At 49.2% G+C, this 18,203-nt stretch overlaps 1 protein-coding gene across 4 annotated transcripts in view; it reads right to left on the bottom strand.

Annotated features, from left to right (window-relative positions):
• Nucleotides 1-2,265: 2,265 nt before the first annotated feature.
• Nucleotides 2,266-18,203, bottom strand: part of dpf3 (double PHD fingers 3) — a 149,988-nt gene continuing 134,050 nt past the window's right edge. For 3 of the 4 annotated variants that reach the window (XM_073040422.1, XM_073040424.1, XM_073040425.1), the window contains 2 exons: nucleotides 7,322-7,403; nucleotides 2,266-4,368 (listed from right to left, as the gene is read on the bottom strand). In XM_073040422.1, the coding sequence (XP_072896523.1) occupies nucleotides 4,298-4,368; nucleotides 7,322-7,403 (153 nt within the window). In that variant the 3' untranslated portion in view covers nucleotides 2,266-4,297. The remainder of the gene's footprint in view (nucleotides 4,369-7,321; nucleotides 7,404-18,203) is intronic. The other variant, XM_073040423.1, reaches the window with a different exon arrangement.

The raw sequence follows: 18,203 nt of genomic DNA, 5'->3' as shown, positions 1-18,203 counted from the left end.
GCCCGTGAGGGTCTGCGGTACCAGCGGCCTGGGTTCATCTCTGGCCGCTGCCCGTGAGGGTCTGCGGTACCAGCGGCCTGGGTTCATCTCTGGCCGCTGCCCGGGAGGGTCTGCGGTACCAGCGGCCTGGGTTCATCTCTGCCTGTGAGGGTCTGCGGTACCAGCGGCCTGGGTTCATCTCTGGCCGCTGCCCGGGAGGGTCTGCGGTACCAGCGGCCTGGGTTCATCTCTGGCCGCTGCCCGGGAGGGTCTGCGGTACCAGCGGCCTGGGTTCATCTCTGGCCGCTGCCCGTGAGGGTCTGCGGTACCAGCGGCCTGGGTTCATCTCTGGCCGCTGCCCGGGAGGGTCTGCGGTACCAGCGGCCTGGGTTCATCTCTGGCCGCTGCCCGTGAGGGTCTGCGGTACCAGCGGCCTGGGTTCATCTCTGGCCGCTGCCCGTGAGGGTCTGCGGTACCAGCGGCCTGGGTTCATCTCTGGCCGCTGCCCGGGAGGGTCTGCGGTACCAGCGGCCTGGGTTCATCTCTGGCCGCTGCCCGTGAGGGTCTGCGGTACCAGCGGCCTGGGTTCATCTCTGGCCGCTGCCCGTGAGGGTCTGCGGTACCAGCGGCCTGGGTTCATCTCTGGCCGCTGCCCGGGAGGGTCTGCGGTACCAGCGGCCTGGGTTCATCTCTGGCCGCTGCCCGGGAGGGTCTGCGGTACCAGCGGCCTGGGTTCATCTCTGGCCGCTGCCCGTGAGGGTCTGCGGTACCAGCGGCCTGGGTTCATCTCTGGCCGCTGCCCGTGAGGGTCTGCGGTACCAGCGGCCTGGGTTCATCTCTGGCCGCTGCCCGTGAGGGTCTGCGGTACCAGCGGCCTGGGTTCATCTCTGGCCGCTGCCCGTGAGGGTTTGTGGTACCAGCGGCCTGGGTTCATCTCTGGCCGCTGCCCGTGAGGGTCTGCGGTACCAGCGGCCTGGGTTCATCTCTGGCCGCTGCCCGGGAGGGTCTGCGGTACCAGCGGCCTGGGTTCATCTCTGGCCGCTGCCCGTGAGGGTCTGCGGTACCAGCGGCCTGGGTTCATCTCCGGCCGCTGCCCGTGAGGGTCTGCGGTACCAGCGGCCTGGGTTCATCTCTGGCCGCTGCCCGGGAGGGTCTGCGGTACCAGCGGCCTGGGTTCATCTCTGGCCGCTGCCCGTGAGGGTCTGCGGTTCCAGCGGCCTGGGTTCATCTCTGGCCGCTGCCCGGGAGGGTCTGCGGTACCAGCGGCCTGGGTTCATCTCTGGCCGCTGCCCGGGAGGGTCTGCGGTACCAGCGGCCTGGGTTCATCTCTGGCCGCTGCCCGGGAGGGTCTGCGGTACCAGCGGCCTGGGTTCATCTCTGGCCGCTGCCCGGAGGGTCTGCGGTACCAGCGGCCTGGGTTCATCTCTGCCCGTGAGGGTCTGCGGTACCAGCGGCCTGGGTTCATCTCTGGCCGCTGCCCGTGAGGGTCTGCGGTACCAGCGGCCTGGGTTCATCTCTGGCCGCTGCCCGGGAGGGTCTGCGGTACCAGCGGCCTGGGTTCATCTCTGGCCGCTGCCCGTGAGGGTCTGCGGTACCAGCGGCCTGGGTTCATCTCTGGCCGCTGCCCGTGAGGGTCTGCGGTACCAGCGGCCTGGGTTCATCTCTGGCCGCTGCCCGGGAGGGTCTGCGGTACCAGCGGCCTGGGTTCATCTCTGGCCGCTGCCCGGGAGGGTCTGCGGTACCAGCGGCCTGGGTTCATCTCTGGCCGCTGCCCGTGAGGGTCTGCGGTACCAGCGGCCTGGGTTCATCTCTGGCCGCTGCCCGTGAGGGTCTGCGGTACCAGCGGCCTGGGTTCATCTCTGGCCGCTGCCCGGGAGGGTCTGCGGTACCAGCGGCCTGGGTTCATCTCTGGCCGCTGCCCGGGAGGGTCTGCGGTACCAGCGGCCTGGGTTCATCTCTGGCCGCTGCCCGGGAGGGTCTGCGGTACCAGCGGCCTGGGTTCATCTCTGGCCGCTGCCCGGGAGGGTCTGCGGTACCAGCGGCCTGGGTTCATCTCTGCCCGTGAGGGTCTGCGGTACCAGCGGCCTGGGTTCATCTCTGGCCGCTGCCCGTGAGGGTCTGCGGTACCAGCGGCCTGGGTTCATCTCTGGCCGCTGCCCGGGAGGGTCTGCGGTACCAGCGGCCTGGGTTCATCTCTGGCCGCTGCCCGTGAGGGTCTGCGGTACCAGCGGCCTGGGTTCATCTCTGGCCGCTGCCCGTGAGGGTCTGCGGTACCAGCGGCCTGGGTTCATCTCTGGCCGCTGCCCGGGAGGGTCTGCGGTACCAGCGGCCTGGGTTCATCTCTGGCCGCTGCCCGTGAGGGTCTGCGGTACCAGCGGCCTGGGTTCATGCCAAATCTCAATAAATAAATAGAGATAACACTGGTGTGGTGGATTTGTTCAGACAGCTCATTTCCTTCTATTCAAAGGGCGAAGTGGACGTAGTGAGCTTGGCTGTGATGCTTTCTTCGTATCCTGCCTGAAGGTCGCTGGGCTGGGACCCACTGCATGCAGAGAAAGGAAGTGGTCCCTAGGAGATTAGTAAGGGGGGCTAGTGTTGGGAATGGCAGCTTGCATGCATGAATACAGGGAAGGAGATGCATCAAGCAGTTAAACAAAACCTCCCCTTACCTGCAAAATAAGACAGTGTGAATTCCCATTGGCACATCGTATTAAAGAGAAAAGGCAGCGGGGATCTTCCTGAATTAACACACCCCAGCAGCAGGTGTGCATTGATATTTAACTTTGTCAACACAAGAGGCTTGTGGCAGGTTGGGGAGAACCATGAAGCCTAATTGTTGGGCTAACTCCAAAATACAATGAGCTCTCGTGGGGCATATTCAGAAATAAATTAAAAACAAAACCCAGTCTGTTTTTTTCTCTCTGTAGTGTCATTCACAATCTTAGTGCCCTTGGCTTGTGAACTACTGGAAACCACAGTAGTGACTTTGAAATCTGCAGAGTAATATGTAAAAGTAATAGATGTTTAGTGAGATTGGTGAAAGGCTTAAAGTCAGCCAGGTTAACCCACCTTCTAGTGTCACAGGGTCCGTTACCCAAAGAGGCCGACGGGTTTGGTGTAACATTTCACTCAAAAGATAGCACATCTCTGACAGTGCAGCATTGACATACCACAAGAATTCCCAGTTCCTTGGTTACAGTGACAAGAAAGTACACTAATAGACTACCTTGAGCATCTGAACTGTAAACAGATAAGCACACACAATTTCTACACTGGTATTAGATCTGATGAGCTCTATAAAATACTGATACAGATATGCTAATATTCTTGATTATTAACACCACATAATAACCACAAAAACATTGATACTCTCACCAAAGTCTAATATAATGGAATTATCTTTCACCTTATCATAGAATATACTGGCATCTTATTTAGGAACTGAGTGAAGTTATGTTAGAATGCGACAGTGAACTGAGAGGATAGAGCCGAGCTGGTGCTTTGTGTTAGACCTTCTCTGAAGCAACTATTCTCAACAGCAAGTCTTCAAATGAAAAACACAAACTGACAGACAGCTGATAAAAAAAATCTTGCCAACTTGTTCAGGTTGATAATGAACACGTGTAAAAAAACAATAATGCTGTTGAATGTAAACTTTCAAGTTTAAAGTTAACACTGGCTATTTCTGTAGTGTACAACATTAAGATCAGGATTGATGACTGGTTGTTCAGTCTCTGACTACGTTCCGTAGAGCCACGTTAGCTGAGGCTCGGGTGTTTCACAGAGCTAGGGAATGGGACTAGGGCAATGCTCCATTTGGAAATATTACCCCAGTCTCATGCTCCCGTGAGTTATCTGTTATTCCTTTGTTTTATTGGACAATATACTTTCAAACAAACTAATATTTACCGGTAGTTTACTGTTTTTTTACCAAATCTTGTAAATGCACAACTTTAGGGTAAATAGGAACTCGGGATATTTCAGTAACTAATTAGGAACTTCAAAGGCAATTTCAGTTATTAATGTTTAAGAAGATGGGAATCTTTGTGTCATTTTGCAAAGTGAGCTGAGTGGCTAAAGGCAATGGAACTGTAAACTACAGCCAGTGAGGATTCTAACGACACTGTCATACACAGGGAGGTGACAATCATCAAACTTGGCATGACTGCAATATTGGACTACAGGCTAAATGTAGTAATACTTTGCTTCATCTTCACACTTTGTAAAAGGTTCATATTTTAGCCTGAATGTGCAAGTACTGACCATGGGCATCTACATTAAACTGAATTAAAAAAATATAAAACTTGAAGACACTGAACTAGGGTTTGCCGGCACAAGCAGAAGCCTTTTCCTTCAGTTGCTCCAGGCACAAGTGACAACTCCAGCTTCCTGTAGATGAGAAAGAACATAATGTTTACAAATTCCCAGCATGTCTTAGTAAGTACTGACTATTCAACAGTACTATTCTTCTAATCGTTGCATGTCATACATTTCTCCTTCAACCCATCCCATTTTGCATTTTGCTGTTTTTCCCCTTTACACCGCAGGCAAACCGATACTTATGGATTGCACTAACCTCACTGAAAGTGGTTTATCAGGCTTTTCAGATGAGAGGTAACCAAGCCAGTGAATGTTTTTGAAAGCATGCGTGGCATCACATGCGTAGGAAGGGAGTGGACAAGGGGTTGGGCACATTGATAAGATAGAGTCGAGGTAAATTCAGTGGGACAAGAGCAGGCAGAAACAACAGATTAACTTACAGAGCTCTGGAAGAACTCCGCTGGTCAACAAACTTAGCTTGTTACTTTCCCCCTTTCCTACCCCTTAAGAGTGAGAAAAGTGGCTCTGTCACCCTGTGCCCGGATGGTTGTCCAGCAGACAGGAAAAGGGCATGAGAGGACGGCCCCGGTCTAGAGAGGGTATGGAGGGTAAGAGGGAGCTACACATGCTGGCTGTGGCTTGAATAGGGATTGTGGAACGTGGGACATAGAGTTGGGTATGGACAGTTATATGAACTTTGGATGGACTTCATTGTGGCCTTTGCACGTTGTCGGCCTGCAATACACCGGTACAGAAGCTGAAGGACAGCACAGTAGCATGGACCTATTTCAGCACCAGCGATTAACGTTGGGGTTCAATTCTCGCCACTGTCTTTAAGGAGTTTCTACGCTCTTCCCATGAGCATGTGGGTTTCCTCCAGGTGCTCTGGTTTCCTCCCACAGTCCAAAGACTTACATTTAGAGTTAGTGAATCTAGGCACGCTATGTCGACCCCGGAAACACAGCGCCACTTGTCAGCTGCTTAACACAATCCTCGCTGAGTTGATTCGACACAAGCGATGCATTTCACTGAATGTTTCCAGGTGTCAATGTAGGTCTGGCAAGTAAAGCTAATCTTTATATTAATAGTTATATTCTGCATTCATTTTCCCGTTTTACTGTCTTAAGCATGGCTTGATCTGCCTGGATGGTATACAAACAAATGTTTTTCACTGTATCTTGGTAGACGTCCCAACAGTAAACCAATCTTCAAAGGGAGTGGGAGGAGAGAGCCACACACAGCCCAGTGTAATCAGCCAGAAACTAAACACACCGTGACAGTGGGATTTGTAGGCATGGTCAGAGACCTGTTGAGTTGAGTGTGTGGGCGTGGTGCAGACCAGTGCTCTGTCTGTGCTGGGAGCCCAGTGAATGGCAAGGCTGTGCAGTGGGCCAGAGCACAGATATTTCCAAGTTCCCTTCCAAAGTAGGTCAACATTCAGCTCATTGAGTCTACATTGGCATTTCCCCCCCTAACCTTTCCTGTTAGCTATTCTTCCCACCAATCTCCTACACGCCAAGGGCAATTTATAGTGACCAATTAACCCACCGATCCACATCTTTGGGATGAGGAAACAGGTGTACCCACCTGAGGGGGTGGGGTGGACCCCACACAGTCAGAGGGAGAACATACAAACTCCACACAGACAACACCCGAGGTCAGGATCGAACCTGGCATTCTGGCACTGTGAGGCAGTGACGGTAGCCGCTCCAAGATTACTGACCTTGTGAGGTCATTCAGCTCGCTAGAACCTGCTCCGTGCTTTTGACCCACGACTGCCTGCATTGACCAACATCTCAACTCTTCCCACTGCCATTGACCAATGAATTAGGAGCGGAAGGTCACTTGGTCCTTTGACCCTGCCTCACCCTTCTGTGAGACTGGGGATGATCTGCCTGCAGCCTCCTCCCTGCCACTGTGGTGAAGAGATGGGATCAGATACCCTGCCGCAGTAAAGGTCAATAGTGTAGCCTGTCTCTCACAGCTGTTGGCCTTCTGTGACCACTGTCCAGGAGAGTGAGAGACACACCGAGCCTGAGAGGGCCCTAACTAGGAACACAACACCCTTAGCTGTCCATCTGTGACCCTGTGAGCTTCACCCACCCGACCAACAACAGTCTGTGGAAAGTTAACCAAGGAAACTGTCCCTTTGGTCCACTGATTCCATATCAACCACCACCCACTTAAACTAATCCTGCACTAATCCCATTCTCCCAGCACACCCAGCAATTCTACTTTATTCTTCCATTCACACACACAACTTCACAGCCACCAACTACGAACCTTTTGGCTGTGTGGAATCTGGGGCTTTTGGTTAAAACACAGATGGTCATGGAGGGACTCCACAGGGACAAGGTCAGAGGTCAGGACTGACCCTGCGAAATGTGGCTCTACCAGCTGTGCCACTGTTCAGTCCCTCGGGCCTCCCCTTCCGTCGTCGTAGTCCTCTGCTTCGCTGAGCCATGACAACTGAGTGCAGTAGTTGTTGAAATATGCATCAGGGGATTGTAACCCACCTCAAGCAGGAAGAATGAGCCCACCATTGCCACAATCCATCTGGTAGGTGCTTCAGATCCCTCCAGACTAAGACTAATAGGCACTGGAGAAGTTTTTTCCCTACTGCGGTCACTTTGCTGAACAGTTAACTGCCGGTTAACTGTTGGCTAACTATTACTTGGATTGCACTACCTGTATGTATAATTTATATTTTCATTTATATCTATCATTATTATTGTTATGAGCAGAGAGACAACATCTGCCGGAAGTAAATTCCTTGTATGTGCATAGGTACTTGGCGATTAAAGTCTGATTCTGATTCTGATAAGGCCATAATTCTTAGGACTACCATGCTCAACTGTGCACATCGATGGTTCGCAGGAGCTCGTTCACACGCATTAGTAAAATCCATCCAGACTGGGGTCACAAAGTTGAACCAAAACAAAAATGAGGGGTTGAGAGCAAGTTTCTGGGGATTCAGAAAATCTCAATTAAGTGACAGCACATCTGCTAGTGAATACTGTACCTTCAGGAGGGTGCACCATTGGTGGGTTTAAACAGTACATATGGTAACCCCGGTCACAGTCATCACAAAACAACAACTGGTCCTAGAAAATAAAGAGAGTTCCATTTACTAAAGTGCCAAAATGTCACCTTGTGTACATCTTCAAAATAAAACTGTCTTCAAATAATCAACACAATGTACTACTTAGCAAGCCAGTTGTTCGAGCTACAGTTAGGGTATTTGCAGCATGAGACTGGGAAGAGAAGTCAGGGAGGAAAATGCAAAGAGGAAGCAACTGGTCAGGCAGCGTCTGCAGGGGTGGGATAGGGTAGGGGGAACATGTCGGGCCAAGACCCTTCATCTGCTCTGATGCAAAGAGGGAGGTAGCTTAGATGAAAAGAAACATTCATTTGGAAATACTCTCTGAATGCAGAAGTAACTTGCAAACTTCCAAATGTGACAAGAGAAGCTGGAGCAGGAATTCCACCCCTCGTGGTGGTTATACATTTAAGATGATCGTGGCTGGTCTCTCATATATACATCCTACATCTTCCTTAGAATACACTAATCTATTGATCTATGACTGAGCCTCCACAGCCCCCTGTAGAAAGATTCAAAGATTTACCACCTTCTGGGTAAAGACATTTATTTGATTCTCAGTTCTGAATGCCCAACCACTTATCCTGATTCTAGACTCCCAGCGAGGGGAACACAATCCCTGTGCCCACCTAGACTCCCAGCCAGGGGAACACGATCCCTGTGTCCACCTAGACTCCCAGCCAGGGGAACACGATCCCTGTGCCCATCTAGACTCCCAGCCAGGGGAACACGATCCCTGTGTCCACCTAGACTCCCAGCCAGGGGAACACGATCCCTGTGTCCACCTAGACTCCCAGCCAGGGGAACACGATCCCTGTGTCCACCTAGACTCCCAGCCAGGGGAACACGATCCCTGTGTCCACCTAGACTCCCAGCCAGGGGAACACGATCCCTGTGTGCACCTAGACTCCCAGCCAGGGGAACACGATCCCTGTGTCCACCTAGACTCCCAGCCAGGGGAACACGATCCCTGTGTCCACCTAGACTCCCAGCCAGGGGAACACGATCCCTGTGTCCACCTAGACTCCCAGCCAGGGGAACACGATCCCTGTGTCCACCTAGACTTCCAGCCAGGGGAACACGATCCCTGTGTCCACCTGGCCTTGTGAGAATGTTTCATCTGTCGGTGGGATCAGGACATCATCTCTGTGATTGTGCTGGATGCTCCATTTTTCTCACACATCCCAGGGACATGTGGGTTGATGGGTGAACTGGCCACTCTTGTTTGCCCCAGGGTGGAGGTGACTGCTAGAATCCAGGGGCAGAGAGCTGGTGGAGATGTGAGGAGAATGGGTTTCAGGGAAGTAAATGGGAGAATGAGAGAGACTGTTGGGATTGGTCTGACAGCCAGTGTACTGGCTGCATGGCCCCCTTCATTGAAACAAGGTAATACTGTACAAAAGTCTTAGGTACAGGTAAAAAAAACTGCAAAGTGAAGATGCTTTCAAAAATAACAAAATGTAAAGTTTCTAAGTATCAAAAAATACTATAAAGAGCAATAAACAGTAAAAAAAATTCTAAATCAAGTCAATATTTGGTGTGACTACCATTTGCCTTTAAAACTTCATCAGTTTGCTTGGGTACACTGTCATTCAGTTTTATCAGAAAATCAGCTGGCAGGTTATTCCGAGCATCTTGGAGAACTTGCCACGGTTTATCTGCAGACTTTGGCCATCTTGCCTGCCTCTGTTTCTCCAGGTAATCCCAGACAGCCTCGATGATGATGAGATCAGGGCTCTGTGGAGGCCATTCCACCTGAAACTATATAAAAATTCTAGGGTGCCGAAGATCTAGTCACAGGACAGTAGGTAGCTCATTTAGGACTAAAATTAGGAGGGAATGTTTACTCAGAGGACCGTGATAACTGCATTGAAAAGACCAACAGAATCTGAATAATAAGGAATTCAAGGCGATAGGGCAGAACATTGAACTAGGAGAGAAGAATTGTTACAATTATGGTTGAGACCTCGCCGAATGGCCTATTTCTGACTTGTTCCTTCATCATTAGATCCCTAACACCGACACTTGTGGCAACTACAAAAACAAATGAACACTTTTCCACACTATATTCTGCTCTCCCTCCCCCCAATTCACCCCTTGTGTGCAGATCTCCCTGCACCACCCTCTCTGTAACTTCTCACAGTCCATACTGCCTCCAGTTACTGCATCATCAACATTTGGCCTCCTCTTCCAGTCGTTGATACAGATTATGGAAGTCAGAGAACAACAGGACGTTATCAGTCCTGTGCAGGATCTAGAATACAGCACTCTGCAGTTCTCCACAGACATCAGGCAAGACCTCCCAAAAAATGAAACTCTCACAATCACCAGAACCTAACAATTACCTGGAGGTACACACGTTGGTTACTCAGGCAAACAACCAGCACAGGATTAAAAATCCAGAAACCTATCTGAGTGTACTGGGCAGTGAGCTTATGAATAACTGAGACTGAAACCATCAGATGTTATTGACTTAGGGCTGAAGCAAGTTGGCAGTTAGACATGAAACTATTCTATATCTTCTGTGTCACGAGAACAGGAAGACCATGAAACTCCAGGCATTGCCAGTCCAAAAGTAGAAAAGGCTGAAGAGAGTGTGGAGAGAAAAACAGAAGTGTTAGGATGCTGATCTTTCACCAGAAGTGGGAAGCATGTTTTAAGCAGCTGAGACCAGAGAGAGAAGAGCCTGTGACTGGAAGAAGGCTGAGGCAGGCTGTGGACACAAATGTAGGTGCTGGTGGTGCGGACTGAGAGTGCGAAGGCTGGTTAGCTGCAGAGCCATTGGATATAAGGAGACAATGGAGGAGAACAGACAAGAGGGAGAAAGACAGTGCTGGAGCAGTGGACACAGATCAGAACAGCTGCTGGAACCCAGCTGAATGCTAGAAATACCCAGCAACTATACGTAATGCAGTTGGCAGACCTTTCATTACTACTAGACAACTCTAACACAAGGCTAAGGTGTTGGATTCTGAGGGTGGCAGGGTGCCTGGCTGTAAGAGTGATTTTGAACGTCCATTTGTCAGTCACTTTGACCCTGACTCCTGCACTGTTCCAACAAAGGTCAAGGACACCACCTAATCGGCCTGCAGCCCTGAGGATTCAGCACCAAATTCAACAAAACCAAACCCAGCTCTAAACTCATGGCCTGCTGGGCAGTTGTCCTAGCATTGTCTAGCTGCAGAGGACATTCTCTATAGCTGCTACTGTCTATTCTACATTCTACCTCTGTTACTAGCTCGATGTACTGTGTAATGAATTGGTTTGTACGAACAGTACACAAGAACAAGATTTTCAATTATGTGACAACAATGACAATAACAAACTAGTTAACCCTCTTGTTCAGAGGAATGACTACTACCTCTAGCAGGAACTCAAAGACACTCAGAGGAGTCTCCAACTCTGCTTCTTCAAAATCCTCTCTAAGCAAGCTGCAGCAGTCACCACTCCAATCCCCGACATAAACACAAGAGATGCTGCAGATATTGGAAATCTAGGGCAGCACACAAAATGCTGGAGGAACTCAGCAGGTCAGGCAGCATCTATAGATGAATAAATAATCGATGGTGTTTCTCCAGCATTTTGTCTGTTACTCCCACCCCCAACTAATTACGCTATGTCAGATACAATGGACAGGTCTTGTTAATCAGGCTCTTGAAACAGACAGCTGGACCAGCAAGGGGGTTAGCAAATGATTTGAGGGTGTTCTCAAAACTGCCTTGGAAAAGTTTAATATTCCCACCTGGCTCACAGGAATCCCTGATGTGGTGGATGTTCTAAACCAGGGGATTCCTAACCTTTTTTAATGCCATGGACCCTTATTACTAAGAGAGAGGTCTGTGGACGCCAGGTTGGGAACTCCTGCACTAAACAGAGTGATTGCACTGGTTACCATCGCTCCATGTTTGCTGCAGTTTGCAGAAGCTCCTCATAACCAGCAGGAGGAACAGGCCACACTCCCCCAGCCCCACCTGTGGCACCCCAGAGTGGGATTGTCCACCACCGCAGAGTGCACAGATTCAGAGTGGAGGGAGGCACACTCGCCCAGGAGGGGACGCTGAGAGTGAAGTGCCCGTGCTCTAGCACAAAATCCAACGGTATCTGACTCAGAGGCAAGAGGTGGAGAACACTGACCCTGTGAGAACTTCTCGTCCCCCTGCACCCTCTCCAGTACAATCACAGCTTCCCAGGAAGGTGGTGACCAGAAGTGGAGGCAGTTCTCAGACAATGGCTCAACCAGTGCATACAGTTCCCGTATAACTTCACACTTCGGTTTTCCTTTGGATTTCTAGCTTCTGCAGCTTCTTTGTATTTTCAATAGAATACCAACAATAACAGCAACATTTAAAAGGCATTTGAACGGGAACACTGAGGGATAATGGCAAATGGGACCAGTATGGACAAGTTGGGCAGGGCCTGTTTCTGTGCAGTATGGCATAGGAGGTCACTTGGATCGCTGAGTTCTACTGGCTCAGTGTGATCTCATCTCCACACTAATTTTCCACGGCCTGTTCTTCCCATAATCCCCCCAATTTTCCTCGGATTCTACTGCTACCTACACATCTTCCAACCTTCACATTCTGGGGATCTGGGAGGAAACCAGAGCACTAAGCGGAAGCCCTCACAGTCGCAGAGGGAGCTTGCAAGTTGCACAGCAAGTCAGGATTGATGCTGGGCCTCTGGAGCTGTGCTGGCCCGTGGCAAATGAAGGTCCATCTACCAGGTTGATCCAGTCTGCCACCCTAAGGATGTGTGAAGAAATACACCAACCTTCTTTAATTTTCTTATGTAAACCTGTCTCCACACATTGTTCCTCACGCTTCTCTGGATTAAATTCCACTTTCTACACCCACCTGCAGTCCATAAACCATTCAAATCCACTGTCAGCTACACGACAATTAACATCTATCTTAATCATTTCCCACAAATTCAAGTTCAAGTTTATTGTCATTCAACTGTATGCATGTACACCTCCAAGGTGCACAATACAGTACATATAACTCACACATAACACATACGTTTGATCTAACTCAGTAATATTCACCATCAAACCCTCAGGACTGGGTACCAAACCACACTTTAAATTCCACTTTCCATTCTCAGACTTCCTGCAGCCTTTAAAGGCTTCCTCCCCACTGTCAGCTACACCGGATCTTCCATCAATTCTATGAACACTGTAATCATTCCCCCTACGTTTGGTCTAAATCATTAATATTCACCATCAACCCACAAGACCGGATACTGAACCCTGTGAGACCTCACTGGTCATAAAAACACCCGTCCCCCATCACACTTTACTCCAGCTTTGGATCCAACATGTCACCCACCCCCAGGATCCCCTATTACCTTACTTTTTTGATCTGACGTGCAGGGCCTTGGGAAAATCCACACAGACTGCAGCAAACACTGCCTCAGTGAACTCCCCGAGGAGGTAACAAGGAAGGTCTGATAAACAAATCTGTTGTTGTTGAGTAACCTGTACCTCTCTCTGTGAAGGTTTACACTGTCCCTCTGAGCCCAGACCTCTTACTGACCAACACAGGAGTGTACCTGCATTGATATTCCCTCCTCCCTGCTCTGGTCCTCTGGCCCACCCCACTCCTGCAGTGATTGCCTCTGTAACTTTCCTCCTGTGCTTCTTCTAACATCCTGGGATGGATTTTATCCAGGCCTGGCAATTTATCCATTTTTCAATATACCAGCTCCTCATTCAGTACTAGACGCCAACCTCCCTTAACCACAACACAACACTGTCCCTTCTACTGAAAAGGTAACTGATAGTTATTATTAAAACCCTCCACATACACAAGTCACCTCTCTGGACCCTAATGACTCCAATTGTTTCCCTTAGCTTGCTCTTTATCTTCCTGTTTTCTTCAATGTCAGAAGCCAGTATGTTTTCACATCTTCACCTTCCTTTACAAATTTCTCCTTCTAAACTGCCTATACTGTAGCAAGTTTTGTAGTGCCTGATGTGAGCTTGATTGTTGTGACACCCTATCCTCTGTACACCAACATCGGAGACTCTATGTTTGTCAGTCCCTCTCTTTATTCTTAACCTGAACATCTTGAATCGGCATCTGAGACACCTCCCGTTGCTCTGTGACCGACTCTCGTGCAGTAGTTTCCTGTCCACTTTCCTTCACTCTCCTCAGGATTGTAGTGTTGATCCTATCCAAACTAGGAAACTTTGTCACTGAAATATGGAACCTGGGGGCGTGGGTCCTGAGGCCAGAGGGGGTAATAACTGCTCCTGAACCTGGGGGCATGGGTCCTGAGGCCAGAGGGGGTAATAACTGTTCCTGAACCTGGGGCTGTGAGTCCTGAGGCCAGAGGGGGTAATAACTGCTCCTGAACCTGGGGGCGTGGGTCCTGAGGCCAGAGGGGGTAATAACTGCTCCTGAACCTGGGGGCATGGGTCCTGAGGCCAGAGGGGGTAATAACTGTTCCTGAACCTGGGGGCATGGGTCCTGAGGCCAGAGGGGGTAATAACTGTTCCTGAACCTGGGGCTGTGAGTCCTGAGGCCAGAGGGGGTAATAACTGTTCCTGAACCTGGGGGCGTGGGTCCTGAGGCCAGAGGGGGTAATAACTGTTCCTGAACCTGGGGCTGTGAGTCCTGAGGCCAGAGGGGGTAATAACTGTTCCTGAACCTGGGGGCATGGGTCCTGAGGCCAGAGGGGGTAATAACTGTTCCTGAACCTGGCGGTTTGGGTCCTGAGGCCAGAGGGGGTAATAACTGTTCCTGAACCTGGCGGTTTGGGTCCTGAGATTTCTGTACCTTCTTCCCAATGACAGCAGAGAGAAGAGCATGGCCTGGGTGGTGGGGGTCCTTAATGATGGATATACTCAATGACTTGGCATCCACAGCTGTCCATGGCAATAAATTCCACAGGTTCACCTTCCTCTGGGTAAAGAAATTCCTCCTCATCTCTGTTCTAAAGGGATGCCCCTCTATTCTGAGGCTGGTACTCAGGTCCTAGACCCACCCACTACATGAAACATCCTTTCCACATCCACTCTAACTAAGCCTTTCAATATTCAATACATTCCAATGAGATCTCGCCTCATTCTTCTAAACTCTAGTGCAGTGGGTACAGGCACAGAGCTATCAAAGCTCCTCATGCATTAACCCTTTCATTCCTGGAATCAATGTCATGAACTTCCTCTGGACCCTTGCTAATGCCAGCACATCTTATTTTAAATATGGGGGGCAAAACTGCTCACAATACTCCAAGTGAGGTCTGAGCAATACCTTATAAAGCTTCAACATTACATCCCTGCTCCTATATTCAGTCCTCCGAAAACAAATGCTAATATTGCATTTGCCTTCCTCACTAACAACTCAATTTGCAAGTTAACCTTTAGGAAGTCCTGCACAAGGACTCCTAAGACGCTTTGCACCTCTGAATTCTCTCCCCATTTAGAAAATAGTCTATGCCTTTATTCTTTCTACCAAATTGCATGACCATACACCTCCCTATACTATATTCCTTCTGCACCTCTTCGCCCATTCTCCCAATCGTCTGCTTTCTGCAGACCCCCTGCTTCCTCAACACTATCTGCCCCTCCACCTATTTCTGTATTGTTTGCAAACTTGGACCCCTGTGGAAAACCACTAGTCACCAGCAGCCAACTAGAAAAGGCTCCCTTTATTCTCACTCTTTCCCTCCAGCTAATCAGCCAGTGCTCTATCCATGCTAGTATCTTTCCTGTAATACTCTTATCTTGTTAAGCAGCCTCATGTGTGTCATCTTGTCAAAGGCTTTCTGAAAATCCAAGTAAACAACATCCACTGATTCTCTTTCATCTATCCTGCTTGTTATTTCCTCAAAGAATTTCAACAGATTTGTCAGGCAATATTTTTCCTTAAGGAAACTATGCTAACTTTAGCCTATTTTATCATGTGCCTTCAAGTACCCCGAAACCTCATCCTTAATAATGGACTCCAACAGCTTCCCAACAACTGAAGTCAGGCTAATAGCCTATAATTACCTCTCTTCTGCCTCCCTCCCTTCTTGAAGAGTGGAGTGACATTTGCAATTTTCCAGTCTTCTGGAACCATTCCAGAATCTAGTGATTCCTGAAAGATCTGTACAAATGCCTCCACAATCTCTTCAGTTTCCTCTTCCAGAACCCTGGGGTGTAGTCCACTTGATCCAGGTGACATTTCAGCTTCCTAAGCACCTTCTCCTTAGTATTAGCATTTACACTCACTCCTACCCCTGGCACTCTCGGACTGCTACAATACTGCTAGTGAAGACTTATTAAATTCATCTGCCGTTTCCTTGCTCCCCTATTACTCCCTCTCCAGTGTAATTGTCCAGCAGTCCCATATCCACTCTCACCTCTGTTTTACTCGTTTGTATATCTGAAAACATTTTTGATATTCTCTTTGACATTATTGGTCAGCTTATCTCCGTATTTCATCTTTTCGCTCCTAACGGCTTTTATAGTTGCCTTTTTTTGGTTTTTAAAAACTCCCAATCCTCTAACTTCACACTAAATCTTTGGCCAGCTCCCCTCTCATGCCTTTGTAATTCCCTTTACTTGGAACTAAATTCTATTTATTCTGTGTATACCTCTCCATAAGGTTGTCCCTCAGACTCCTATGTCTCCTATGTCTAATCTCTCCTTTCCAAGCAACAACCTGGTAAATCTCTTCTGCACTCTCTCTCTATTGCTATCACATCCTTCCTGAAGTGTGGTGGCCAGAGCTATACACGGTGCTCCAAATGTGGTCTAGCCAATGCCCGTTCATTTGAGATTCTCCCAATAGACAGTAGGTGCAGGAGGCCATTTGGCCCTTCTCGCCAGCACTGCCATTCACTGTTGTCATTCCCACTTGTGGTCATTTCGACATCGTGACCCTTTACAATCTTAAATGTATCTACACGAGCATTCCTCTGCAATACTCTAAAACAGGAAATAGAAGGTGACCCTATTCTGATCAAGATTACTTGATTTTCAAAAGCACTGCATTTCTGGAACACCATGCATTGGCAGCTTAGTTGGTGACAGGTTATACAGGAGGAATCCATGTGTGAGAGAGGCTGGCTTGAACCAAGAGTTACCCATTCCTTTCAGCTCTAGACAACTGGCCAGAAACCAAGCAAGCTCCCAGCCAAAAGGAGCAGCTCAGCAGTCACACGATGCAACAAGCAGTTGGCAGCCAGAACCAGGAGCAGGAGAGCACTATTCGGCCCTTCGAGCCTGCTCCTCCACAAAATCTCGCAGCATGTTCTGATTATCATGCTACTTTGGATGAGAGAGCTTAATTAAAAACAGAAGCTCCCTCATCTGCTGGGAGTCCTCTTGTTCCAAATGCCCCCACTAGCCCATTAATAGTTGACCTCATTTACAGCTTATCCCCATGGCCACCCTGGTTCCACCCATTCTTTTGAGGTAAATTTTCCTTTCCTCCCCACCCCCAGCCTCCCTGAAGCCTATCACCAATGGTGTTCATCCCAGTTCTGACCAAGGATATTCAGCCTCCAACGACATCTCCCGTTTCCATCTCCACAGATCCTACCCCACCCACTGCACATTTCCTTTTTTTTCACCTTTCATTCCAAATTTCCAGCCTTGGCAGTTGTTTTGATTTTCACGCTTGGCTGATCGGTGGTCAGAAAGTGCAAAAGAAAACTAAAATCCAAACACTCATCAGTCTGGGAAAACCTATTGCACACCATAAACACAAGAACTTCTGCAGATGCTGGAAATCCCAGCAATACACACAAAATGCTGGAGGAACTCAGCAGGTCAGGCAGCATCTGTGGAAAAGAGCACAGTCGACGTTTCAGGCAGGTTTTGGCGTGAAACTTCGACAATACTCTTTTTCCATAGATGCTGCCTGGCCTGCTGAGCTCCTCCAGCATTTTGTGTGTGTTGCTCGGATTTCCAGCATCTGCAGATTTTCTCTTGTTTGAGGAAAGGCAGTGTCTATTGTGGGGAGTAAGCAATCGACTTTTCAGCCCGAGCTTACCTGCTGCTTCACCAGGCCACCAGAAAGACGAACACATTCTGATACAAGTCATGCTTTCACTAGTCAACAAGGTTTAGTTTTAATAATTGTCAAAGTCTGACTGAACAATGCCCCAACAGAAATCTGTAAAACATTAGATTTGAGCTTTAGATTGTCAGCTTGCACATCTCAACATTGTTAAAAGTTTTTGTGAGCTCACACTGCAAGGGAAGCATTTGGCAGATTTAACAAAGGCTTGTGCCAGATTGAAAACAACCAGCGCGGTAACCCTGCTTCTCACTAAGGTTTACGTTGCAAGAATAATGCAGTCTGTGAGGTATCTGCATCAAATATGTATTTTCGACTGGCTTCACCAGCCCCCTGAAGAGCTGTGGATTGCTTCTCCACGGTTCACTGCCGTTGGGGCCAGTTAGAAAGGGCTGGGTACTGTTAACTTTGCAGCAACGAGCTGATCTTTCTGGTGAGACTTCACTCATCTTCAAACCACATGGGGGTTAAGGGCAGGATGATGCGACTGTGATCATGCACAGAAGATTAATTACTTCAAAGCTCATGCTGGCTGCCAACCAGACACGCTTCACCTTAGGAAGAAAGGCAAGGCGGCAGATATATTGAGGCAGGATGTTACACTGCTGACCGCAAAATGCTGTCAGATTACGAGAAAGCTCGGCCCTTCACTCAGAGACGGAGGTGCTGTGCTCACTCACGCCCAGGGCTCTGTAACGGTTGAAGAGGAGGTGGAACTTCTGGGTCACCTGGTGGAAAACAAAAACCTGCACAAAGATTTGAAACTCAATGCAGGCTTTAGCTGCTCCAAACGT

Source organism: Hemitrygon akajei, chromosome 3 (genome assembly GCF_048418815.1).
Source record: "Hemitrygon akajei chromosome 3, sHemAka1.3, whole genome shotgun sequence".
In the NCBI taxonomy this organism is placed as follows: domain Eukaryota; kingdom Metazoa; phylum Chordata; class Chondrichthyes; order Myliobatiformes; family Dasyatidae; genus Hemitrygon; species Hemitrygon akajei.
Note: the sequence above shows the minus strand (reverse complement) of the source record. Positions and strands in the feature narration are given on the sequence as shown.